Genomic DNA, 26,060 nt, shown 5'->3' with positions numbered 1-26,060 from the left:
CCACTCTAGGACTGCTGAAAGTTTCTCTGGGTCCATCGAAAATCCAGCAGTGGAAATGACATAACCCAGGAATTTAACCTGTTCATGATGGAACTTGCAATTCTCCAATTTGCAATACAGATTGCTTTCTCTCAGCCTCTGAAGCACATGACAGACATCTGTGTGGTGGCTCTCTGGAAAATTTGAGGATATCGTCACGATAAACCACTACACATGCTGCAGGTGGACATCGTTAATAAATTCCTGGAAAACTGCCGGAGCGTTGCAAAGGCAAAATGGCATTACGGGGTACTCATAATGGCCTGTTCTGGTATTAAAGGCAGTTTTCCATTCATCGCCCTCCTTGATCCTCTGTATGCCCCTCTCAAATCAAGCTTTGTGAAAACTGTTGCTCCCTTGAAGCGGTCAAGTAACTCCGTAATCAACAGAATTGGAAAAGCTTTCTTAAATGTGAAACAATTGAGGCTCCTATAATCATCACAAGGCCTCAGTTCACCTCTCTTCTTCTTCACAAAGAAGAAACCAGCATCGTCAAGAGACGAGGACTTGCGGATGAATCCTCGAGAAAGTGCCTTTGCAACATACTCCTTCATGGCCTTGTCCTCCGAGATTGGCAAAGGGTGAACCAGGCCATGAGGGGGTATGGCACCAGGTTGAAGGTTAATTGCGCAATCATACGACCAGTGTGGAGGCAAACAACCGGCTTGACCTTTGTCAAAGATATCGCTAAAATCGCGGTACTCCTCCCACAGGGAGGAGAGTGAAGAGGTGCACAGGACCTTAGCTACATTCTGAAAACAGGTCTTGCTGCATTGTGGCGACCTGGAAAGAACCTCAGCACGAAGCCAATCAAAAGAGGGGTTATGCCTCTGTACCCAAGGATAACCAATAACCACCGGAAACTTAGGTGAGGAAATTACTTGGAATTGGATTATCTCATGATGAAGAGCCCCTACGGCCATGGACAACAGAGCAGTCTCATGAGTCACATGGGCAGGCTGTAGAGGTCTCCTGTCAAGAGCCTCAATGGCGAGTGGCACGAAGCTGCAGCAGAATCGAGTGCTTAGATACAAAGGCAGCATCAATGAACAGGCCTGCAGCCCCAGAGTTGATTAGAGCCTGTATCTCGACGGACGACTCAGACCAAGAAAGGGTAACTGGAATCAAGGGCTTATCCTTCTGGATAGCTGGGAACAAAACAACGCCACTTAAGGTCTGTTTCCTACAGGACCTCAAGATTTGGGCCTTCCCTGGACGGGTAGGACAAGACTTCAAAAAGTGACCTGCCTGGCCACAATAAAGGCACAATCTCTCCCTCCTCCTAAAGGCCCTCTCATCTGCAGAGAGACGTGTGAAGCCCAACTGCATTGGTTCCACTTCACTGACTGACTCAGTACAAGGAAGCATGGGAGGTGAGGGAGGCAAGGGTGGGACTGCAAAGCAGCCACGAGGGCCTCATTGTTCCACGCAACCTCTGCTGCCAGAGTCAAGAAGTCAATGGCATAATCATCAGCAGTTCTCCACCCTGTTTGATGGACATGAGGCTTTTGGCAGCAGAAGTAGAACGTCAAATACCCTTTTAAAGGAAGCCACAAACTCTGGGTAACTCAGGACAATGGGTTTTTGCATCTCCCATAGAGGGTTTGCCCAGGCCAAGGCTCTCTCAGAAAGCAAAGATATCACAAAACCTACTTTGCTTCTGTCCGTGGGAAAGACCTGGGGCAGAATCTCAAAGTATATTTCAACCTGGTTGAGAAACCCTCTGCTTTGAACTGGATCGCCCCCAAATCACTGGGGAAGGTAAGGTAATACTTGAGGCGGGTGCCTGCACAGAGGCTGGAGCAGCAGCAGGGATGGCCTGCAACACAGGTTGTACAGGAGCGGCCACAGTGGGAAAAACCAGGTGAGCGACTCAGGAACAGATCAGGAGATCAGGAAACCGGAGAATCAGCGTAGTGGAACAGCAAGCAGGATCAGGAACCAGAAGGGATGTCAGCCAAGCAAGTCTTTAACGGGAACACAGGAGATCATCTCTTGATATGTTTGACCAAGGCGAAGGCAGAGATGATCTGGACTGAGCGGCTTATGTAACCAGCAGGACTGACGAACAGGATATCATCACCAGGTGAGTCACTGTGGAAAGATTGGAGCTGGCAATTAACCGACAGCTGAACGGCCTGCTCAGAAAAGGAAGGGCTGAGCCTAGCCCTGACAGTACCCCCTTACAGGTGGCCATGGCTTCTTGCAATGAGATCCAATATCCAAGTCCCTTCTGGAGCAGCTGGATATTACTTTTAAGGACTTTTCCTTGCCGCAGCAGAGACTGCTCCATCAGCTACTGAAAAAGCACTTGTTGGTGTATGCCACCGGCCCTGAAGATTACAGAATCACAGAAGCCATTGACTATCCCAATTAATACGGGGGGACACCGTTCATCTGTGAGCAATACCACCACATTCTTACAGCACTGTACCAAGAGATTAAAGAGTTGCTTCACAACATGCTGCAAGGTGGAGTGATCTGGGAAAGTCACATCCCATCAGCTGCCTCTATTGTGTCAGTGTGCAAGAAAGATAGCAGTCTACGATTCTGTGTGGACTATCACAAACTGAACGCATTCACCCACAGGGTTGTTAACCCCCTCCTGTGGGTTGAAAAATCACTTATGGCCCTTGGGCAAACCAATTTCTTCTCTTCTCTGGATTGTATGAGACCAAGACCATCTTTATCACACCCCTGAGCCTCTTCAAGTTCAACTGTATGCCCTTTGGCCTCAGTAATGCCTCTATCACCTTCCAGCACCTAATGGAAAGCTGTCTCAGGGATTTCAACTTTAAGACTGTATTAGTGTACCTCGATGACATTATCATCTTCTCAAAGACATTTGAGGAACATGTGCAACATCTGGACTGGGTGTTCTCCCCTTTAGCGCAATATGGTCTGAAACTTAAACCCAGCAAATGTTGCCTAAAGCTGCAGAAAATCCAGTACTTGGGGCATGTGGTCGAAGCTGGAGGCGTGTCCCCAGACCCAGGTAAAGGACAAACTGTCCAAAGTTGGCAACCTCCCAAAACCATCACAGAGTTGTGCTTCTTCCTGGGTCTGTTGAGTTACTACTGACGGTTCATCCCAAAATTCACCCAGATCACCACTCCACTTACCCATCTATTGTGTGGGCACAGTACCCAAAATCCTCATCTTCAAACCAAGCTCAATGACATGGACAATAAAAACAAAAGACGTTTGAAGCGCTTAAATAGAGACTGACTTCGGCCCCATTGCTAGCCTAGGCCAGCCATTCCGGGTATACACGAATGGGAGACTCCAGGGTCTAGGGGCTGTGCTGGCCCAGGTGCAAGATGGACAAGAGAGAGTGATTGCCTATACCAGAAGGAGCCTATGGTCCACCAAAAATAATCCCCACAACTACAAACTTAAATTACTTGCCTGGTCTGGGCTATCACTGAAAGGTTTATAACTCTTTGGAATACCTAGTGACCACTAAGTTGGGTGCACTGGAGCAAAGGTGGGCAGCATGCCTGGCATGGTTTAAACTCAAGATACACTATCAGCTGGGTTAGCTCAACATACATGCTGACCCCCTGTCCCGTTTCTCGGTGGAGCGCCCGGGAGAAGACGTGGATTAGCTTGGAAGACATAGCGGTTGTGGCTGTCTTGCTGGCACCCACTGCCTTGTGTGCCATTGGAAAGTCAAGTCCTGATCCTCAAGTTAAGGCAGCAGAGCTCTACAGGCAGGAGGAGTGGGCCCTAATTCAACAAAAGGATTTAGACCTTGTTCAGGTACAGCGCATCTGAATTACATCTGAATTATTGACTCGTATCACACTGCAACCCACCTACAAGCATAATGCAAAAAAACTCATATGTAGTTCAAACTCTGCTGTGTATGTACCCTTATTAGGTACAACTCTGCATATTTCTTATGATGCACAGAAGCTAAGTGTTCCTAGAAAGTTTTTTGCAATAATAGTAACAGTATTTTTGCAATCAGCATTTTAGCACATTTGTAAAGCCACAGTCCTAGAATACGGCTAGAATAAGGCTCATATGTAGGTACATTGAATATCTCTTAAACTTGTTTAGGAGATATTCCCAATGCATGCAGCCATTCCGCAGCCGACTGCTCCTGCACGTATGTAAAAAAAAAAAAATGTTTTTTTTTGGGGGGGGGGGGGGGGGCACATGGTGGGGCCCAGCATAATGTTGGGGGGTCAGGGCCCCCTCTGCCCCCCCCCTAGGGTCGCCATTGAGTGGAAGTAAAGCCTTTTTTTTATCTTGCACCTACAGTTAAGCCTATAATAAGGCTAACCTGTCGGTACAGTGGATATCTCCTAAACCTGCATGGTTTAGGAGATATTCACACTGCATGCAGTTGGTGACATCACTGGCGCATGTGCTCTTGAAGGGACGGCATATCCATGCCACACAGATGTGTGGTGAGGACATTGGCTAGTGAGGCACTGGCTAGTATCAGAGCCAGATACACACAGGTTACATACACTGCAAAATGTTAGAACAAGAGCAATAATTCTAGCACTAGACCTCCTCTGTTACTCTAAACATGTAACCTGTAAAAACTTTTAAAGCGTCGCCTATAGAGATTTTTAAGTACTGGAGTTTGGCGCCATTCCACGAGTGTGCGCAATTATAAAGCGTGACATGTTAGGTATCTATTTACTTGGCGTAACATCATCTTTCACATTATACAAAAAAAAAAATCGAGCTAACTTTAATGGGTTTTTTTTTTATATTTATGAAACTGTTTTTTTCCAAAAAAAACATGTTTCAAAAATTGCTGCGCAAATACCGTGTAACATAAAAAGTTGCAATGACCACCAATTTATTCCCTAGGGTGTCTGCTAAAAATATATATATAATGTTTGGGGTTCTAAGTAATTTTCTAGCAAACAAATGATGATATTTACATGTAGGAGAGAAGTCTCAGAATTGGCCTGGGTGGCAAGGGGTTAATTACCATAAGTAATATACAAATAATTAATATATATTGTTTTTATAGTAATTTACTATGTTTTCAAAAATTGTACTCAAGCAGGTGGCTTAACAGACAAATTACTGAAGTTTGAAGTTTTAACTTCAAACCAGTAATTTCACAGTAAATAGATAAATAAATAGCATAATAATATATGATGTAGCTTGATTAAAACAGTACCTTTTCAGCAGGCAGCAGATTCTCATTCTCCCTCTTAACTGTGTGAGAAAAACATGGGATTATGGGTAAATCTTATACCCATAAACCCATGCTTTTTCCTATTTCAAACCAGTAAAAGAGGGCTGGAATGGAAGGGAGCATGTTTCTTTTAGACACATGCCCCCTTCTATGACACTGCAGTGAGAGGGTAGCCTTCACTGCAGCATTTTTATTTGACAGCTTGTTCCAATGGTGCTTTACCATTGGTCCAAGACTCCAAGTTGTCCATTGAGCTTAGTGCCTCTGACAAGAAGTGAGAGGCACTGTGAGCTCATCCTCTCAGTCTGCTGCAAACAGAGTGTAACAGCTTGTATTTAAACTGGCCACTCTGTGTGTAGCTTCTGACAGGCTTCACAAGAAGCCCAGTATCTCCACCCAAAATTTTGACAAGTGGTGGGGTAGGACTTTAGCTACATACACCCCCCCCTCCACCCCCAAATTTGCGGTCTTTGTGACCCCGGTCACCGAGCTACGACCCTCGAAGCTCAATCTTTTTTTTTTTTTTTTTTGGCATTTACTTTTTTTATGTTCATGGCAGGTTAGGCTCTGTCTCACCTGCCTCCCCTGACTGCACGTCCCTGCCGTGCTGCCATCACGGCATGGCCATTTAGACAGCTGGAGGAAGCGAACACGGAAGGAAGACTGGGTGAAGATGGAAGCCCCTTCAGCGGTGACAGCACACCGCTGGAAGTCTTCATTCTAAGGTAAGTCTTACATAATGTACTAGTATGCAATGCATACTAGCACATTATGCCATTGTCTTACTGGGTTAAAAAAAAATACAGTTTACTATCGATTTAAGCAGCGCATCTCTTCAAAGCAATATGGTGTGAACATAAAAAATAATTGTTGTCAATGCATTATCACACTTGGTCTGAACGAGCCCTAAGACATAACGAAAATGGCTATCCACCCCTGCCCTGTCTTGTGCACATTTGCAGGAAAAATGATAGAGACATTAGCAGGAACGATCGAGGCCCATCCCTCTAATGTGCTTGCAGAATGCAGATGCAGCCTGCAATGCAGTGCTATTTTCCAGCAGTGCTCACAGATATGGCTATCATGTGAATTATCAGTTTGTTTCATAGTCAACAGTCATTGGGGGGAGTCAAATTGTATTACCTTGAATTACCTATGCCAGCTACAAATAATTCCTGAAGTTGTTATGACAGAGCAGTTTCCCAGAAAGGCACTTTGTCAGTGGGAGACACCCACCCATTATAGTGAAAGCATCTGCTGCATGAAAGCCTTGAAGGTGACTTCTCACTGCAGTGTAATGTAAAAGCAGCTCTCCAAACTGATAGTAACATGTGCAGGCCAGAGGCCACACCTTTTTATTATTATTATTATACAGGATTTATATAGTGCTTTACAATGTAAAGGGAAACAGTACAGTTACAATACAATAAAATCCAAAAGGGTTATTAGGGCCCTGCTCATAAGAGCTTACAATCTAATAGATGATTTTCAAACATCAGAAAACTAAAAACAAAAATATTGAAATCTACCCTATTCACAAAAAATATGGATTGCAATTTTTATCAGGAGAATAACTAAATGATAAAAGATAGCTAGCTACATTCACTAGATTTGTATATTAAATGTACAGTAATTAGATCACTCAGTAGTGTATAGGTTAATCCCTCCCTAGACTGAATGTAACTGGAGTTGTGTGTCCAGCAGGTAGAACAAAGTGCTTGGAGAATTCTTGAATAGGACCTTTGCCGTCTTTGTCATTTGTGTTGTAGGTACTATAAGCCTAGCATTTACAATGTCCTTCCCAGAATAATCCACCTCTAACCGGAGCTATGAGTTACTGTATTCTTTGCTGCCAAGGTGAATTAATGAGCACCACAAGGTGAGAGTCTGGCTGCATTTTAGCACAGTCTTATTCTTACTCCCTGTACTGCCCAGCCAGCCTACGGTCAACCTCTTCTGATACACTCCAGTTTGCCCCATATAGCACTGACTTGGGGCTATGCTACAAATCCAAAGACCTGCAATGCTACTGGTGTCTAACTTCATGTGTTATTTTTGCATAAAAACTTTACAGTCTAGCCTCCTGCACCTAAACACAGGTAGACACACAGTGTGAATTATACCATTTAAAATCATTACATGCATTCATATGTGTTCTGAAATGTTCTATAAACGCACGCATGCCATTGCTAGTGTGACAGAGGCCAGAACTAGATTAAAAATTGGAAACATTTGAACCTGCAAAAGAATTATTATAGTATATGTAAAATGTGAATTTGCTTATCTATTGAGCACTGGGTCAGATTAGTTCTGTCAATCATCAGAAGTTCCAAAAGATTAGCAGTGAAGGGTTGGGGAAGCGTTACAAATAAATATGAAATAACAGAATAGCACTCACCTCTGATCTGCTTTTAAGGCTACTCCTCTTTGGTCTGAGAAGGACATCTTTGAAGTCCAGTTTGAGGTCTGCATCCACCCTTGGCATTTTTGGATTAAACTGATCTTTCTGTCCTGTACTGCAGAGATCCTGTTATTGTTACAGTGTATGTACCAGATCCCAATCTTGAACGAGCAAAGCCTGAATGTTCTTCGGCAAGAGTATTTATAGTGTAGGAAAAGCCAGCGGTGAACGCACAAGCCCCATATCTTTATTAGGCAAGTGCTGTTTTTAGAAAGTGCTTTTGTAGAGCACAGCAGCAGGACTCTAGTCTTTCCCTTCTGTTCAGGCGGTTGCCAGTGTGTGAGTGGAATAACACACTCACAGCACAATCAAATGACAGAACTGCACTGACAGGATCCAGCAGCCAGCTTAGTGTCTCTGGAGGTAGTCTGTAACTCTCCTTCCTGCACAACAGAGCCGTGAATGAATGCATGCCGGGCAGAAAAAAACCCTTAAGGGTTCATGTTGATGAGCGTTCTAGTCAATCACTGTGTTTTCTATCTGAACGCAACCAGCTTCATTCAAATACAGTATGCATTGTTTGCCAAGAGAAGGCTGTGTTTGCTTTGCCTGCAGTTCAAATGCACCTTAATAGGGCATGCTGCGTTCAAAGAAACCCAGTGCAGCGCAAAGCAGGTCAAAGAAAGCCTCTGAACTGCTGTATGTACTGTTTAATTAAAGCCAAACACAGATCACCAAATTTAATCTAAATATATTCCACAATAGTCAAAAAGAATATAAATCCACTTTGTGCCCATCAAATGTTATTGCACAAATGGTTAAAGTGGATGTAAACCCTCACATATACCCAGTGAAGTGAACAGCCTCAGATGATACACAGAGATGAAACAAATCTCCCTACATAAGTTTTACATGTACATCTGCTGTCTTCATCTGTATATATTCTTTAGAAAATGCACAACGTGTTAGAAAATTTTCTTTCTGTTTCAGCAGTGGGAGGGGAGTCTGGACATATACTGTGTGACAACTGATTGGAGGAAAGGCATACAACCCCCCTCCACATAGGCAGAAGAACGAAGAAACTTGCAGAGCTGTGCTGTGAATAGACCAGGTCTCTGCTTATCTGTCTCTAAAGCCTCGTACACACTATCGGATTTTCCGCAGACAAAACCTCTGACTTTTGTCCGAAGGGCGTTGGCCCCAAACTTGTCTTGCATACAAACGGCACACAATTGTCGGCCGACAAACATGAATGTAGTGACGTACTATGTGGTTTTTCAGCTCTTTAGCTCCACCTTTTGGGCTCCTTCTGCTAATTTCATGGTAGTAGAGGTTTGGTGAGTGTTGATTCGCAGTTTTTAGTTCCCGCTTTTCAGTTCACGCTTTTCAGTTAGTTTCTGAACGCCTGTTTGTCAACCAGCCATGTTGCAGAATCGGAGGAGATAATGTGTTATTTATTATTGGCCTTGGAGTTATTGCCAAGTCCAGGAACAGGAGGAGGAGGATTTCTTGGACCTAAAATTGGGTGCTTTATTAATCGTGACCAATTATGTCATATGCCTTTGCTGCGGGAGCTCCAGGAGAATAATCCATAAGATTTTCGGTATTATCTCCGGATGACGGACCCCTGCTTTCACCAACTCTTGGCATTGTTGACCCCCTATGTTAAGAAGCAGGACACATGCATGAGGCTTTTATTTTATTTTTTGTTTCAATAATGATTTGATTTGGTATATTTTCTATATTTTTGGATGCATAGAATGCATTTTTTGGTTAAGTTCTATTGGCAGATAGCATGTCTAATTTTATTTGTTTTCTTTTTTTAATGCACAATAAAAATATTGTGGAGAATAATACTTGGCTATGTGTTTGTCCGTCAACAATTGTCCGATGGAGCGTACAAACGGTTGGCTTTTCCACCAACAGCCTGTCATCATACAATTCCCGTTGGAAAATCCGATCGTGTGTACGTGGCTTTAGTTACCTCCCCAACACAAATTTCCAGCTGCTTCTATCTCCTGTGTCAGCTGTGTCTCCTGTGTCAGAGAGCTTGCCAGAAGTTATCATGCTGATAACAGAGGAAGTGAGCAACAGAAAGACCCAGCACTCAGAGATTTGGAGAGAGACACTACAGATATATGTGCCCAGGTCAGATTTCATGAATTGAGATAACATCCACTTTAAAGCGGTAGTAAACGCTTTAAAATGAAAAAACAGTTTTCTCCTGCAAGGCAATATCATAATGTGCTAGTATGCATCTCATAGAAAGACTTACTTTGAAACAAGCCCTCCAGCGGCACACTGTCACCACTGTAGAGGCTTCCAACTTCACCCAGTCCTCCTGCCGGGTTCGCGGGCTGCAGCCACTTGAATGGCAGAGCCGCAATGACGTCACTCCGGCTGCTTCTTGCTAGTGTAGCGCTGGTAGATTTGCGATCTACTATCTGATAGGTAAATTTAGTAACTTGTTCATTAGGAAGGTTAGATTTGCCTCTGTTCCAGCTTGGCTGACGTTGCATGTGTTTCTATACTGAGCCGTGGGTGCCGCTGTTACCGCTGGCTGGTGTTGGAAAGGCAACGTGTCTAAGCGTGTGGATGCTCTTCTGTCCCGGAGACAACTCGGTGGAGGTGGTCCTCCGAGTGGGATTCTGGGCGAGGGTATTTATGGGACAGACGCCATATTTTGGGGTTCGTTTTACAGCCACCTGCTGGCCCTCCTGGCCAACAGATATGCGTTAGAGAGATATCTTGTGGTCCTCCGTTCCGTAGGCCCACGTTACTGCGGCGCAGGGGTGGGCCCAGAAGCTTGTGTGAGGCCTACCACAGCGGCCGAGGAATGGTCCTGAGCTGTCTATCCGGAGTGAAGAAGCTGGACAACCGAGGAGATCCCAGGGGAGGACCCGTAATGGAAGGATCATGCAACGTGCTGGTCTGGAGAGGGGCCTGGTGACTCGGTTGGAGGACGTATCCTAAAGTGATTATACAGCATAGTGTTGCCCGGTTGGCTTAAAGGTTCAAGCACTGTGACTGACATTCACCACAAAAAAAACAATACATCCTGTGGCAGAGGATCGTACGGGTTCATCCCAAACAAGTCTGTGGCAGAGACTTTTGTTCATGCTACGTACTGGCTGCTAGGCTAGTGAGAGAGGCCTATCCAGGCGTGCAAGGAGTGTGTCCCCCCCGGGAGTGCATTCTACTGGAATATCCAACCCCAAAGGACATTTGTCAAGAATCTTACTAAAAAGGTATTTGAGTTTTCCTCTGCAGTTTCCTTTCTGCCTCTTTCCTGCTACTTCCTTCGTTGATGGTTTAATAAAGCATTGAAAACGTACTCAAGTGTTGGTGCGTGTATCGTCCAGAGGTAAACTCAACGGAACCCTAGACCCGATGTCGGTGAAACAGAGGGAAGGAGAGTGAAGGAAACAAGCCTGCTTAAACCAGCAGCTCCACCGAGAGTTATTGCTACACTAGAATATCTCCTAAATGTGATATGCATTTTAACTGCAGGTAAGCTTTATTATAAGCTTACCTGTATGTAAAAATCAAAATGCAGAGTTTACTACCACTTTAATATCTTGTAAAAGTAGTGGTGGCATTATCACTGCACTGTACATAACCTGTGCAGAGAGTAGAGCTGTGGGAGAAGGAATTCCTATCCAATGCAGGAAGTTACCACACTTAGCCTCGGTTCACACTGGGACGACTTGTCAGGCGACCTAGGTCGCCTGACAAGTAGCGTCCCGTTCAGTACAATGGAACCGTTCTAATCGGAGCGACGCAAGTCGCTCCGACTTAGAAAAAGGTTCCTGTACGACTTTGGGGGCGACTTGCATAGACTTCTATACAGAAGTCGTTTTGCAAGTTGCCCGGGCAGTCGTGTGCAGGTCGCCTCGGTGAGGCGACCTGCAAGTCGTGCCGCCTCTGGTGTGAACCGAGGCTAAAGGGGAATCCCAGGTCAGCCTATGCAACCTTTAGATGCTAATGAGAGACCAAACAGAATAGGAATAGGATAGGGATCCCTTTGAATAGTACCAACAGCAATGTCCAGGATGCAGGCCTAATAATCTTCACCAGCAGTTGGAGCTCATTAGATTATATCCACATGGAGTACAGTGAGATGATGGTGAGCAGAGTAGCTCTAAACAGGCTAGTAATACTCCCTGGAGAGGTTTGTAGGAAAGGTGTCTATGTACAGCGTCTTATGTAATGCAGTAAAGTGTTCCCAAAGATAAGGTGTCTGTATACCAATAACAGACTCCCTGATATAAAAGACTACCGGTCCCAGCATCCTCCTGGCTTGGCTAACAGATAGGATCACAGTTACTGACGCCCAGCACTAGAGGGACATCAGAATAGATGAAGAAAGATAAGGGTGGTCTGTACCATAATATAACTATAGTCCACTTTTGCTACATCCTCGCCCCACTTGAAAGACTTTGGTCCCCGAAGACAGATCACAACCTGTGAAATCACTTTACTGTACACAAGAAAAATAAAACAGTTAGTTATTTTACAAGCCAGAAGCTGCCACAGTCAACATTTGGCCTAGAGAAGAATTCTCTAGTAATAAACTATATACATTATCGGGCAGGGTCATGTCAATTGTGTTACAGGCCAGTAGTAAGTTAGTGGCCCACCCAGAAGGATCAAGGTCATCCTCTATCAAAGGTTTGATAAAGGAGGCAAGTATTTGACTAGAAAGTTGAGCTGTAGTAATAAGTTCATCAGAATTCTACCCAAGGTATCATATGTCAGTCTCTTAGGAGGACAGATTATCTGTCTCAATCTAGAACAGATACTTTCCAATGGCTCTGGCTCATGATCTGTTCCCCAAAAACTACATCCGTTTTCTGGTTCAGGCCCTGATGCAGGTTTTGGCTCCTCCAGGGTCTCGGGAACACGCCTACTTTTTACTTCATTGTTAGGAAGAACAGGGGTTTTCATAGTATCTGACATGTCTAAACGGTCATCTGACTCCATTTTAATTCTTTCCTGCAAAGAGGAGCACAGGCCTCTCAACTTCAGATGGCGGAGATCTGATCTTCCTCCAGGGAAGCATTTCATTACGGTTCTCTTCAGGAACTTGAAGAAACAGTAGAGTTCTCCTTGGATGAGGGAACCCATTCCCAACTGAGGGTTAGTTCCTTATCATCACTCTCCTCCTCTTGAGGTATGAGTTCACAACCCTTGACGAATCCTAGATCTCAGCATAGGAGACAGATAGGTTTCTGAACAAGGAGACGGGAGCACTCGGATAGCTTCGGATATAGGCAACAAATGGTTTTGGTGCCAAGTTTTTAAGGGGCCAGTCTTTCCTTCTTGGGAGATCTAATACATGGGAAGCCCAGGTAAGTGTTTGCAGATAATGTAGGGCTCTGAATGCAATCGATCAGCCAGCTTATGCTTTCCCGGCATTCCTAAGTTGTGCAACAATATCCAATCTCCAGGTTGCAGATCTTGAACCCTTAGTTTAGGATCAAAGTTTTTCTTGTTTCTCTGTAGACGCCCCCTTAGCTTTCCCATAAGCAGTTTTTATGTTTTTTCCAAGTCTGTCGATCTAACCTCAGTAGGAGGCCTGAGAGGTGTGATCTAATGATGTTCCAAAGGCCAGATCCACCAGCCAGCGAGCTTCCCTTCTAAACTTCAACCGATAAGGGGAGTATTCAGTGGAGTCATTCTCTGTGCTATTGTAAGCATGAACCACTGCAGCAATGCAACAGGAGTCAGTAGGGCAGGGTACAGGGGTCAGCAGGACAGAGCACAGGGAGTTAGTAGGACACTGTACAGGGGGCAGCAGGACAGAGCACAAGACGCAGTAGAGCAGGGTACAGGAGGTCAAATCCCCCCATTCCTCCTCTTAACCAAAATCCCCCCACTCCCTCCTAGCACAAATCCCCCCCTTTCCTCCCCCTAGCAACCCCCCCTTCTATTCCCCCTTTAACTTTACATCTCCCCCAGTCTATCCCCCCTTTACTCTTACACCCCCCCAATCTTTCCCCCCTTTTACTCTGTACCCTCTCCAATGAATCCCCCCCAGTCCCTTAGGACCCCCACCCATGTACCTTCAGGCTGACAGCAGGTAGCTCTCCACTCTTGAGTCCAATGATCAGTGAGCGGGGCTCTATGTCATTTGACCCAATTATTGGACAAGGAGGTGAAAGGGAGGAGAGAGAGGGTGCTGGCCGGTCACGTGAGCCTGGCGGGTTGCTAGGAGACAGCATCCTGTAGCACCGAACTGCACAGATGAATGGAGGGTCATGTCTGCAGCCTTCTTCAGGTATCAGAGCGGCCCAGGGGCATTGCCACCCTACCCACCAGCCCAGTCTGCCCCTGCCATGACTCCTCCCCACCCCCCGTCTGTGTGCAGGAAAGCAGACCCCAGACACCCCGCACAAGCCGCAGGGCAGGTGTTACTGGTGCCCATGCTAGTGCGTGCTTGTGGGCAAGCCACTGGTGCTAAGTGCTGGAGCTTGTTCCAGCACTTGGTTCCACTCCGGGACAAACCCTTGATTCGACAGGATGCCAGGACATCAAATCCCAAGACAGTCCCGGCAAATCCGGGATGGTTGGGAGGTATGCTGCTGTCTCTCTGTCAGCAAAGCTAATCATAAAAGAAAAATAAAAGTTGAATTCCATAGCCAAACATAAACTGGCAATATATTGGTGTCACTGAGGTACAGTATGTCTCTGAAAACTACACTCTTCCATAATGTAGCACCCTCTTAGCATTGGTAAATTTAGTTTTTGGCTCCTTCTCAAGGGAGCAGCGATTGTTTGGCCTGGTCTGTTCATGGTTTCACAGTCTGGGATTAGATTGCTTCTCCCTGCCTCTGCGAGAAGCTTCCAGTGCTTAGAGCAGAAGATTGACCTAGACCAGCCTGAATTTTTATCAGGTTCCACATGTTGCCCTCAGATTTCTCTAATTTCCTTGACCTCAAACCAGGAAAGCACATGCCTGGGATTGGCAACCCATCATCCCAGAGCATCAGAGTGCATCCAGCTGGCACCGGCAGTGGAGGAAGCAGGTGGCCACGGACAGAACATAAGTCGATGCTTTCTCTGCAGAGCCAGCTCCTGTCCCAGTCGGAGTGATACCAAGTGCTCTTCACCTGAGGCCTTTCTAGCAGCCTGGAGGGGATGCCAACAGAAGCTGGAAGAGGAAAAGTAGGTCAGTGTATTAAACAACACAAACACTGCGCTTTTACAGTGGACATTTTAGCACCTATAAAAGGGTTAACAACTATTCGGCTGCTTTCACACTAATCCGTGGGTGCAGCACAGTGCACCTACGGCTATCCTGTGGGTTCGCTACACTGAGCCATAGACTTTGATTATATCTTGTGGGTTTGGTGTGCTTTCTGAAAGTGCACCACACCCACAAGATATAAAAGAAGTCTATGGCAAGGCACAGGTAACCCACAGGAAAGCCGCAGGAGCACTGCGCTGTGGGTAAACCGCAGTGCATCAGTGTGAAACCAGCCTTACAGGGGGCTCAAGACAGTAAGGGCTTGTTACATTTGCAATTGGGGGCAGTTAAACCCCATAGTTAAGACCACACTCCCCCAACCAACCAACCACTGGTGTAGCATCAGGGGTCGCAATAGCAACGCCGCCCCATGCTCCAGGGGGCACATGCAGCCTCCCTGGCACATTCTGTTTTATATTTGGACAGGAGGGGTGGCGGGGTAGTATATACAGGAACTGATCCTTTCCATTTTCCTCCTGAAATTTTAAATAAATAAATAAAGAATTCAAAATTTTGAACCATTTAATTTCATTGTGGCCACCAATAGTTACCAAATTACTTAAATGGCCCTCACATAGGCGCTTTGTACCTGCAAAATATACATTATTACTGTGAAATGGGCAACAACCTCACAAACACATATAAACCCCAGCAAAATCATTGTTAAATGCTAAAAGTCTTCCAATACATATTATTTCTTGCACACTTATTATAGAGCTAACACTGTGTATGCTTAATTCTGAAAAAGAAAGGCTGCACACCACTATGTGGAGCTAGTGACATTATTGGAGTGTGGCATTCTTTTCTGGAATTGTGCTCACACAGAGTGTGGACATGCTCTAGAGATTGTCATGCAGCGTGCCTTCAGTGATGGGAGAATGTTGAGGATTGGAACAGTGGATCTTCCAGCTTCCACTGACATTATATGGGCCTGCCTTATAGAAGAAGGTAATTAAAACAGTCAGGGACTACATAGCTACCAGCAACTGTTGACAATCAGTCTTTTTGCTTATACTGATTGTAGTCCTAACAGTCCTAAATTTTGGATTCTGTTATGAAAGAGAATGCTTCACACCGCTGAAATTCATAGAACTCAAGCACAGTTTGTTACCTGAACTCCCTACACTAGTATCTCTTTGAGCAATCCCTATGCAACCAGTCAACTCTCCCTGGTCTCTCACTACAGGAGCTGCAACACCTGGACAATATGGCTGCTCCCAGGTCCCCCCTTTAATAGCAACGGCTGGTTCAGCAAGGGCTGGCCACATTTCAATCAGTGTGTGGCCTTCCCTGCTCTGACCGGAGCTGCCGTCAGAATACAAGGTCCTGGTGGAGGAGATGATTCCTCTATGCACTGTGTTTGTGTGGATGGAATAATTTGTTAGTTTTTTTTTTGTTTTTTTTTTCTTGTTCAGCCAACTGGTTGAAGGAAAAAAAACCTGAAGTAGGATGTACATATTCTTTTTTTTTTTTTTTTTTTTTTCGATCTGTGTTGCAGGGATCTCTGCTGCTGAGCTATTGTATTCTGACAGGGGGACTCCCCCGGGATGGAATACACTAATCAGTGATATAGCCATTCACCATAAGCACTAATCAAAGCTGTTTTTTCATCAAGACAGTTTGACAGAAGCCATTTGTTAGGCTGGTTTCTGTTAAACGGTCAGCTGAATGTCATCCGATTCTTGCTGAACTGGACAATCTTCAGGCCGTGTATACCCAGCTTAACAGTGTATGACCAGCTTTTTTGGAACTCCCACTGGCTCTAGCCAGGGTCACAGGCATCCCGCATTGTGGGTCAGTGCTGAAAATCACAGGCTGCAAATATTTGCAAAATTTACAAATTTAAATCCTGGAAATTCGCTGCAAATTCAAATTCAAGAAAATCAGAATCCCATCCCAATTCTTAGTAGTATGGCTGCTTTGAAAATGAATCTCCTTGGGAGTAAAGTATAATTCCAGCAAAGCAGGCATTCGTGCCTAGCTAATACTGGAGAGAAAAGATATTTGTCTTGAGTCTCAGATTCCCATAGAAAATAGCATTTATTCAGTAAAACAATACAGCTACAACTTCAATACAATTTAAAGTTTCTTATTGCAAATACATTATTTAATCTAGCAATGTCAACAATATTTACAGGTAATCTGTTAAAAACATAAAAATATGTTTGGCCCACATCCATCTGATAAATGCAACATTGTTGCATTACATTTTACAGAAGGACTTACTCTCCTTTTTTTAGAATACCATTGGAACAACCTTCTCCATAAAATGCTGCCAGAGAGAAATTAGTAGACTAGACTGATACCCCTCCAGCAACACCACTGAATAATAAATAAATGCTGCATGGTCAGGTAGCAAACAGAAATATTTGCTGGAGGCTTGCCTTTACTTGGTTTGATTACAACCTTTAAAAAAAAGGCTAACCAGAATTTATCAGCTATAACCAGTTTTACAAGTCTATGCCCACAACATAAATCTACAATTGTAACTAAGGGCTACATGTCAGACTAACTGAAATGCATTCTGTTGTCTAGGCTGCAAAGGATAGTGATTTGTGATGGGCAAAAAAAAAAACAAAACAGATCTGCTCCCACTATTCATCACTCCAGGTTCTATCCATCAGATTAACTACAGTTACAGTGCCATTTTAAAATGCTTCAAAGGTGGAAATGATAATTCAATGATGGCTGTGTTTTTAAAATGAGACTGGGAGCGTGTCCATTGGTGCTTGGGGTTGGAACTATTATAAATACAAATATAACCCCTGGAAGAGGATCTGCTTGTAACCCAGCACAAAGAGTGAGTAGAATATCCCTCCACTAGTGATAAAAAAATGACAAAAAAAAACACTGGATAGCAGCTGTATAGAATAATAACTCTTAGGGGAAATACACTTCTACAGGGCAGCAGTCCCTCCTTCGGCTCTGAAATCTTCTCACCACTTCATGAAAAACAAAGAATAATAAAGGGGAGAGAAAGCATCACGGTTTAAGCGTAGTATTAGTAAGATGACCACCAGTAAAAATGTTAGAAGGTAAGTATAGCACTCACATGCAAAAAGCAGACATGGCGTATCAATCGGTACTCTATGAGGGCATTTGCAAGCGATGATTTCATGGATTGCCAATGGATATAAAACTAAAAGAAAAAGGAGAGTGCACCAATATTTAAGCATAGTAGTAATGAGAAACAATCACTGCAGACAATCTTTGTCAGATAGGTGAACTCACCAAACACTAAGTGCCAGATTCCAATTAAACTTTCTTAAATTCTCCACAAAAGATAGAAAAAATGAATCAACTCAAAGACATGAAAACTTTATATTAAAGACTCTATAAAGAACATACTGTATTAATGTAATGTACCCAATAGGGATGAGCCGAACACCCCCGGTTCGGTTCGCACCAGAACCTGCGAACGGATCAAAAATTTGTGCAAACTTTAGAACCCCATTGAAGTCTATAGGACTCGAACGTTCGAAATCAAAAGTGCTCATTTTAAAGGCTAATTTGCATGGCTTTGTCCTAAAAAGGGTTTGGGGACCCGGTCCTGCCCCAGGGGACATGTATCAATGCAAAAAATGTTTTTAAAAACGGACGTTTTTTTCGGGAGCAGTGATTTTAATGATGCTTAAAGTGAAAAAAAAAAAGTGAAATATTCCTTTAAATATCGTACCTGGGGGGTGTCTATAGTATGCCTGTAAAGTGGCGCGTGTTTCCCATGCTTAGAACAGTCCCTGCACAAAATGACATTTTTAAAGGAATAAAAGCCATTTAAAACTGCTTAAGGAGAACCCCGCACCTAAATTAAAAAAAGGAAAGGCGTGGGGCCCCCAGGCCCTATATACTCTGAACAGCAGTATACAGGTGGTGCAAACAAGTCAGGGACTGTAGGTTTGTTGTTAAGTAGAATCTGTTTGTAATTTTGAACTGGTACATTTTTAAAGTGTAGCTCCAGTCAAAAAATCTATTTTTAAGCTTTTTTGAAAACATAGGGAAGGGTTATCACCCCTGTAACATTTTTTTTTGCTGTCTGTGCACCTTTTCAGAAGATTTCACTTCACTTTCTGTCCCAATGACAAATGCTTTTTGAAAATTTGGGGTTTTTAGTGAAACAAGGATTGGTGATAAAGTATCAGTGGAGAGGAGACACGTTTTTCCCATATTAACTCTTACAGGAGAGAATTTCCCTTCCTATGGGGTAGATTTCATCTCATTTCCTGTTGTCTCCTTCCGTTTGCAAGTAGGAGTTGTTTGTAAGTTGGATGTTTGAAAGTAGGGTCCTGCCCTATATAGTCTGCAGAAATTTGGGCTTTAGATGTTGGTGTTGCCACAACACTGTAAGCCCTCACAGTTACTCTTGGTGGGTGCAGGAACGGGCCCTGCTGTGAAATATTAGATCAAGAATTGTATTTACATGCACCTGTTGAACAGGGGCTGAAAAATTGTGCCTTTGGTGGTGGTGGTGCTGGTGCCACAACACTGTAATGCCCCGTACACACGGTCGGATTTTCCGACGGAAAATGTGTGATAGGACCTTGTTGTCGGAAATTCCGACCGTGTGTAGGCTCCATCACACATTTTCCATCGGATTTTCCGACACACAAAGTTTGAGAGCAGGATATAAAATTTTCTGACAACAAAATCCGTTGTCGGAAATTCCGATCGTGTGTACACAAATCCGATGGACAAAGTGGCACGCATGCTCAGAATAAATAAAGAGATGAAAGCTATTGGCCACTGCCCCGTTTATAGTCCCGACGTACGTGTTTTACGTCACCGCGTTTAGAACGATCGGATTTTCCGACAACTTTGTGTGACCGTGTGTATGCAAGACAAGTTTGAGCCAACATCTGTCGGAAAAAATCCTAGGATTTTGATGTTGGAATGTCCGAACAAAGTCCGACCGTGTGTACGGGGCATAAGTCCTCACAGTTCTCTTGGTGGGCGCTGGAATGGGCCTTGCTGTGAAATATTAGATCAAGAATTGTAATTACATGTCCCTGTTGAACAGGGGCAGTAAAATTGAGCCTTAGGCACTGGTGCCACAACACTGCAACCCCTCACAGATACTCTAGTTGGAGCTCAGGAATGAGCCCTGCTGCAAAGTATTGCATCAAAAATTGTAATTACACGCCCCTGTTAAACAGGGGCAGAAAAATTGGGTCTTAGGCACTGGTGCCATAACACTGCAACCCCTCACAGATACTCTAGTTGAACGCCGCAACGAACCCTCCTGCAAAATATTGCATAAAAAATTGTAATTACACGCCCCTGTTACACAGGGGCTGAAAAATTGGGCCTTAGCCACTGGTGGCGGCACCCAGAACCAAAAATATTCTTCCAAGCTATCAGCATGATCATTGAGGAGGAAGAGGATAGTCACTCAGCATAACAGGATAGTCACTCAGCATCAGCATAGGCAGTCTTCAAGGGATCTGACATTTCAAAAAAAATTATTTGGTTACATCAGCATCAGGTGCTTGGTATCTGGTGGTGATCCAAGACTGATTCATTTTTATGAAGGTCAGTCGATCGACCGAGTCGGTGGACAGGCGCACCCTGTGATCGGTTACAAAGCCTCCAGCAGCACCGAATGTGCGTTCCGAAAGAACGCTGAATGCAGGACAGGCCAGTAGCTCAATTGCATATTGTGCAAGCTCTGGCCAGTGATCCGTCCCCAAGACCCAGTAACCCAGAGGATTTTCGGTGGGAAAGGTGTCCAAGTCAGATCTTGCCCCTAGGTATTCCTGCACCATGTAAAACAGACGCTGGCGATGGTTGCTGGAACCGATCATACCTTGGGGCTGCGGACTAAAATAGTTGTCTGAACGCATCAGTCAGACGGCCACCTTCTCCACCGCTCCTTCTTTGACCAGCCGAAGCCTCAGCAACACGTTGTCCAGGAAGAGGAGTTTGTAACCTCCCAGTCTCTGGGAACGCATTGCACAGACCATTCTGCAAGGCTTCCCGAAGATGTTTCATCCTCTGCTCCCTCTGCGATGGCAAGATAAGGTCCGCAACCTTACCTTTGTAAAGTGGATCAAGGAGGGTTGCCAGCCAGTAACTATCCCCCTCCTTGATACCACGAATACAAGGATCCTTCCACAGGCTTTGCAGGATCAGGGAGGCCATGCAGCATAGGTTTGCTGAGGCATTCGGTCCGGAGTCAATAGCAAATAGCAATAGCAAATAGCAATAGCAAATAGCAGCGGTGCGATTTGATGCACCCGTCTCAAAAAAGGCCCACACCAAAGAACTTTTGGAATAACACGCAGAGACAGCAGCGCCCTGCACATGCGGAGCTCTGCGGTGTGATGCAGTCGGTGTGCTGCCCTTAAGCTGGCCCCTGGAGGGCATCCTGCCTCGTTGGTGATGTGCCTCCTCCTCTCTCCTATCAGGCACCCACGTGGAGTCAGTGACCTCATCACCCCCTCCCTCCTCATCACTGGAGCAAACCTGGCAGTATGCTGCAGCTGGGGGAACATGACTGCAAGATTGCTGTCCTTCTTGGGCACCCCCTCTGTCTGGACTCGCGTTACTGCCTTCCTCTAGCTGAGTACCATCATCGGAGCCTTCAAAATGCTGGGCATCCTCCTGAAACATGTACCCAACACTGTGGTCAAACAATTCGGGGGACTTCTCAGGAGGACATGGTGGGGCTAGGGAAGGAGTGACTGATGCCATTGAACCGAGGGAAGAGGCCGCATTGGCAGCTGCTTTGCCAAAGTACCCTGAGCCTGGGTAAGAGAGGATGAGGAGGATGAGGATGGCTTGGTCATCCACTCTACCAAGTCTTCCGCATGTTGCGGCTCAACACGGCCAGCTGCCAAAAAAAAAGGACAAGCGTGTCCCACGGCCAGGTGCTGATGAGGATGCACCGTGTCCACGACCAGCACTGTTGCCTCTAGACACAGAGGCTGCTTGCCCTCTTTTATTGGCTTGTGACTGTCTGCCTCTCCTTGTTGGCCTTCCAGACATATTAATGGCCTGCAGTGAGATGTAGCTGCACAAAACTGGGATGTATATATATACTGATTATACTGCAGCTAGCAGAATGCCTGCCTGTGGTATTAATAGGATCAGAAGAAGCACACCAGCAGCTGACGTACACACTACTTAGCTCAATCTTATTCCACTAGACCATGCACACGGGAAACCTCCAGAAACCTGTGAGGGGGGCTCCATGGTTTTGAGGTTCCCCTTTGGGTGGGGACCAGTCAGCCACATTCCACATCTCGTAACAGATGCTGTCTGCATCTCTAGGTCTTCAGTCTTCTGTTCCTTCAGTGTTGCACTTTGTAAGTGGTCCCAGACAGTTTGCCTGTGTACTACTAAACCTTTGCTACAGTATACTTCTGTTACTGCATTTGGACTCTGTGTGCTTTCTGGCCACCACATTACACTGCACCTACTCACGCTTGGCAGCAATTGGCAGGATATTGTAGCTGGTGAGGAAGGAGGAGCGGGGACCAAGCGGGGGAAGCCTTGGTCCTGGTGCCTAAGTTTAATGGCTCCAATTTCTCACTGTTTGAATTGGAGGAGAAGCTGAAGAGTGCTGTGTGCCTGTATCAGGCTCCCGCCTGGCTGATCGCGGAGCTGGCCATCAACGAGCTGGAGGATGATGCCCACCAATAGGGATGAGCTTCGTGTTCGAGTCGAACCCATGTTCGACTCGAACATCGGCTGTTCGATCGTTCGCCGAATTGCGAACGTTATGGGCCGTTCGCGCTAAATTCGTGTGGCGCGTCACGGCCCATAATTCACTGCGGCATCGCAGTGCATTGCTGGCTGATGATTGGCCAAGCATGCACTATGACCCGCATGCTTGGCCAATCACAGCGCCGTCAGTAGAGAGAGCTGTAATTGGCCAAAGCCAGGGTGGCTTTGGCCAATTATGGCTCAGGGGATTTAGTACACACCCCACACTATATAAGGCCGCCTGCACGGCGGCCCTGTGTAGTGTGTGTTCCGGTGTGCTGAGAGATAGAGAGAGAGAGAGACAGTGTCATTTGATTTGAGTTAGATAGATTAGGCAGAACAGTCAGTCAGTTAGCTGCACTTACAGTGTATTGTGTATATATATGCATCCCAGGTGTTGCATATATATATATACACTGTATTCAGTTTAGCTAGATCCGTTCCTGTTATCTTCTATCTAGACTATTTACATTTAATGCAGTGCGTCCTGCTCACAGTGTTCAGCTAGATCCGTTCCTGCTATTTACATTTAGTGCAGTGCGTCCTGCTCACAGTGTTCAGCTAGATCCGTTCCTGTTATCTTCTAGACTATTTACATTTAGTGCAGTGCGTCCTGCTCACAGTGTTCAGCTAGATCCGTTCCTGCAATTTACATTTAGTGCAGTGCGTCCTGCTCACAGTGTTCAGCTAGATCCGTTCCTGCTATTTACATTTAGTGCAGTGCGTCCTGCTCACAGTGTTCAGCTAGATCCGTTCCTGCTATTTACATTTAGTGCAGTGCGTCCAACTCACAGTGTTCAGCTAGATCCGTTCCTGTTATCTTCTAGACTATTTACATTTAGTGCAGTGCGTCCTGCTCACAGTGTTCAGCTAGATCCGTTCCTGCAATTTACATTTAGTGCAGTGCGTCCTGCTCACAGTGTTCAGCTAGATCCGTTCCTGCTATTTACATTTAGTGCAGTGCGTCCTGCTCACAGTGTTCAGCTAGATCCGTTCCTGCTATTTACATTTAGTGCAGTGCGTCCTGCTCACAGTGTTCAGCTAGATCCGTTCCTGTTATCTTCTAGACTATTTACATTTAGTGCAGTGCGTCCTGCTCACAGTGTTCAGCTAGATCCGTTCCTGCAATTTACATTTAGTGCAGTGCGTCCTGCTCACAGTGTTCAGCTAGATCCGTTCCTGCTATTTACATTTAGTGCAGTGCGTCCTGCTCACAGTGTTCAGCTAGATCCGTTCCTGCTATTTACATTTAGTGCAGTGCGTCCTGCTCACAGTGTTCAGCTAGATCCGTTCCTGCTATTTACATTTAGTGCAGTGCGTCCTGCTCACAGTGTTCAGCTAGATCCGTTCCTGCTATTTACATTTAGTGCAGTGCGTCCTGCTCACAGTGTTCAGCTAGATCCGTTCCTGTTAAATTCCTACTGACCGGCAGGCTTGTCTGGTTACAGTATATAAAGCTACCTGAAGAAAATTACAGGTGTTCTATTTGATCCTATTAGTACCACGGTCAGGCAGCTAGACTATTTACATTTAGTACAGTGCGTCCTGCTCACAGTGTTCAGCTAGATCCGTTCCTGTTATCTTCCTACTGACAGGCAGGCTTGTCTGGTTACAGTATATAAAGCTACCTGAAGAAAATTACAGGTGTTCTATTTGATCCTATTAGTACCACGGTCAGGCAGCTAGACTATTTACATTTAGTACAGTGCGTCCTGCTCACAGTGTACAGCTAGATCCGTTCCTGTTATCTTCCTACTGACAGGCAGGCTTGTCTGGTTACATTATATAAAGCTACCTGAAGAAAATTACAGGTGTTCTATTTGATCCTATTAGTACCACGGTCAGGCAGCTAGACTATTTACATTTAGTACAGTGCGTCCTGCTCACAGTGTTCAGCTAGATCCGTTCCTGTTATCTTCCTACTGACAGGCAGGCTTGTCTGGTTACAGTATATAAAGCTACTTGAAGAAAATTACAGGTGTTCTATCCCAGCTTAGTGCAGCTACAGGCCATTAGTATGTCTGGAAGGCCAAGAAGGAGAGGCAGACAGTCACAAGCCAATAAGAGAGGGCAAGCAGGCTCTGTGTCTAGTGCTGGTCGTGGAGACGGTGCATCCTCATCAGCACGTGGCCATGGGACACGCTTGGCCTTTTTTTCGGCAGCTGGCCATGTTGAGCCGCAACATGCGGAAGACTTGGTCGAGTGGATGACCAAGCCGTCCTCATCCTCCTCATCCTCTCTCACCCATGCCCAGGGTGCTTTGTCTGGCAAAGCAGCGGCCTCTTCCCTCAGCTCAATGTCATCAGTGACTCCTTCCCTAGCTCCACCATGTCCTCATGAGGATTCCCTCGAACTGTTTGACCACAGTGTTGGGTACATGCTCCAGGAGGATGCCCAGCGTTTGGAAGGCTCTGATGACGATACTGAGCTCGATGAAGGCAGTAACATGAGCGCGGACAGAGGGGGTGCCCAAGAAGGACAGCAATCTGGCAGTCATGCTCCCCCTGCTGCAGCATACTGCCAGGTTTGCTCCAGTGATGAGGAGGGAGGGGATGATGAGGTCACTGACTCAACGTGGGTGCCTGATAGGAGAGAGGAGGAGGAGGAGGAGGAGGAGGAGGAGGAGGCGGCAGCACATCACCAACGAGGCAGGATGCCCTCCAGGGGCCAGCCTAAGGGCAGCACATTGACTGCATCACACCCCAAAGCTCCACATGTGCAGGGCGCTGCAGTCTCTGCGCGTTATTCAAAAAGTTCTTTGGTGTGGGCCTTTTTTGAGACGAGTGCATCAGATCGCACCGCTGCTATTTGCAACATATGTCTCAAGCGTATCTCGCGTGGCCAAAATATCTCCCGCTTGGGTACCACATGCTTGACCAGACATATGTTGACCTGCCATGCAGTTCGTTGGCAAGCGTATCTAAAAGACCCACACCAAAGAACAAAGAGGATCTCTCCTTGCTCCTCATCAGCTGAGATTTCCAACCCCACCAGACCTTCAGTCCTCTCTGAGACCTGCAGTGAGAGGAATGAAGGTGTAGAATTAGGTGTGTCACAGCCAAGTACTTGTGGGCAATCTGCTTTTGGTACACCGACGTCAGATTGTACCAGGCAAATTTCCCTGCCCCAGCTGCTGCACCGCCGAAAGAAGTTTGCTCCCAGCCATCCACATGCCCAGCGGTTGAATGCTAGCTTGGCAAAATTGCTAGCACTTCAACTGCTGCCTTTTCAGTTGGTAGACTCTGCCCCCTTCCGTGAGTTTGTGGAATGTGCGGTTCCTCAGTGGCAGGTACCCAAACGCCACTTTTTCTCACGGAAGGCGATTCCGGCTCTCTACCGGCATGTGGAAGGCAATGTCCATGCCTCGCTGGACAGGGCGGTCAGCGGTAAGGTGCATATTACCGCTGACTCATGGTCCAGCAGGCATGGACAGGGACGTTACCTAAGTTTCACGGCGCATTGGGTGACTCTGCTGGCAGCTGGGAAGGATGCAGGACAAG

The 26,060-nt window shown here is 45.7% G+C and overlaps 1 protein-coding gene across 1 annotated transcript in view; it reads right to left on the bottom strand.

Annotated features, from left to right (window-relative positions):
- Positions 1 to 8,184, bottom strand: part of GMPR (guanosine monophosphate reductase) — a 143,111-nt gene extending 134,927 nt beyond the window's left edge. The window contains exon 1 of the mRNA XM_073631101.1: positions 7,608 to 8,184. Coding sequence (XP_073487202.1) covers positions 7,608 to 7,694 — 87 coding nt within the window. The 5' untranslated portion in view covers positions 7,695 to 8,184. The remainder of the gene's footprint in view (positions 1 to 7,607) is intronic.
- Between the last annotated feature and the right edge of the window lie 17,876 nt (positions 8,185 to 26,060).

Source organism: Aquarana catesbeiana, linkage group LG05, assembly GCF_042186555.1.
Source record: "Aquarana catesbeiana isolate 2022-GZ linkage group LG05, ASM4218655v1, whole genome shotgun sequence".
NCBI lineage: Eukaryota > Metazoa > Chordata > Amphibia > Anura > Ranidae > Aquarana > Aquarana catesbeiana.
The sequence above is the reverse complement of the archived record's forward strand: the minus strand, read 5'-3'. Positions and strand labels throughout refer to the sequence as shown.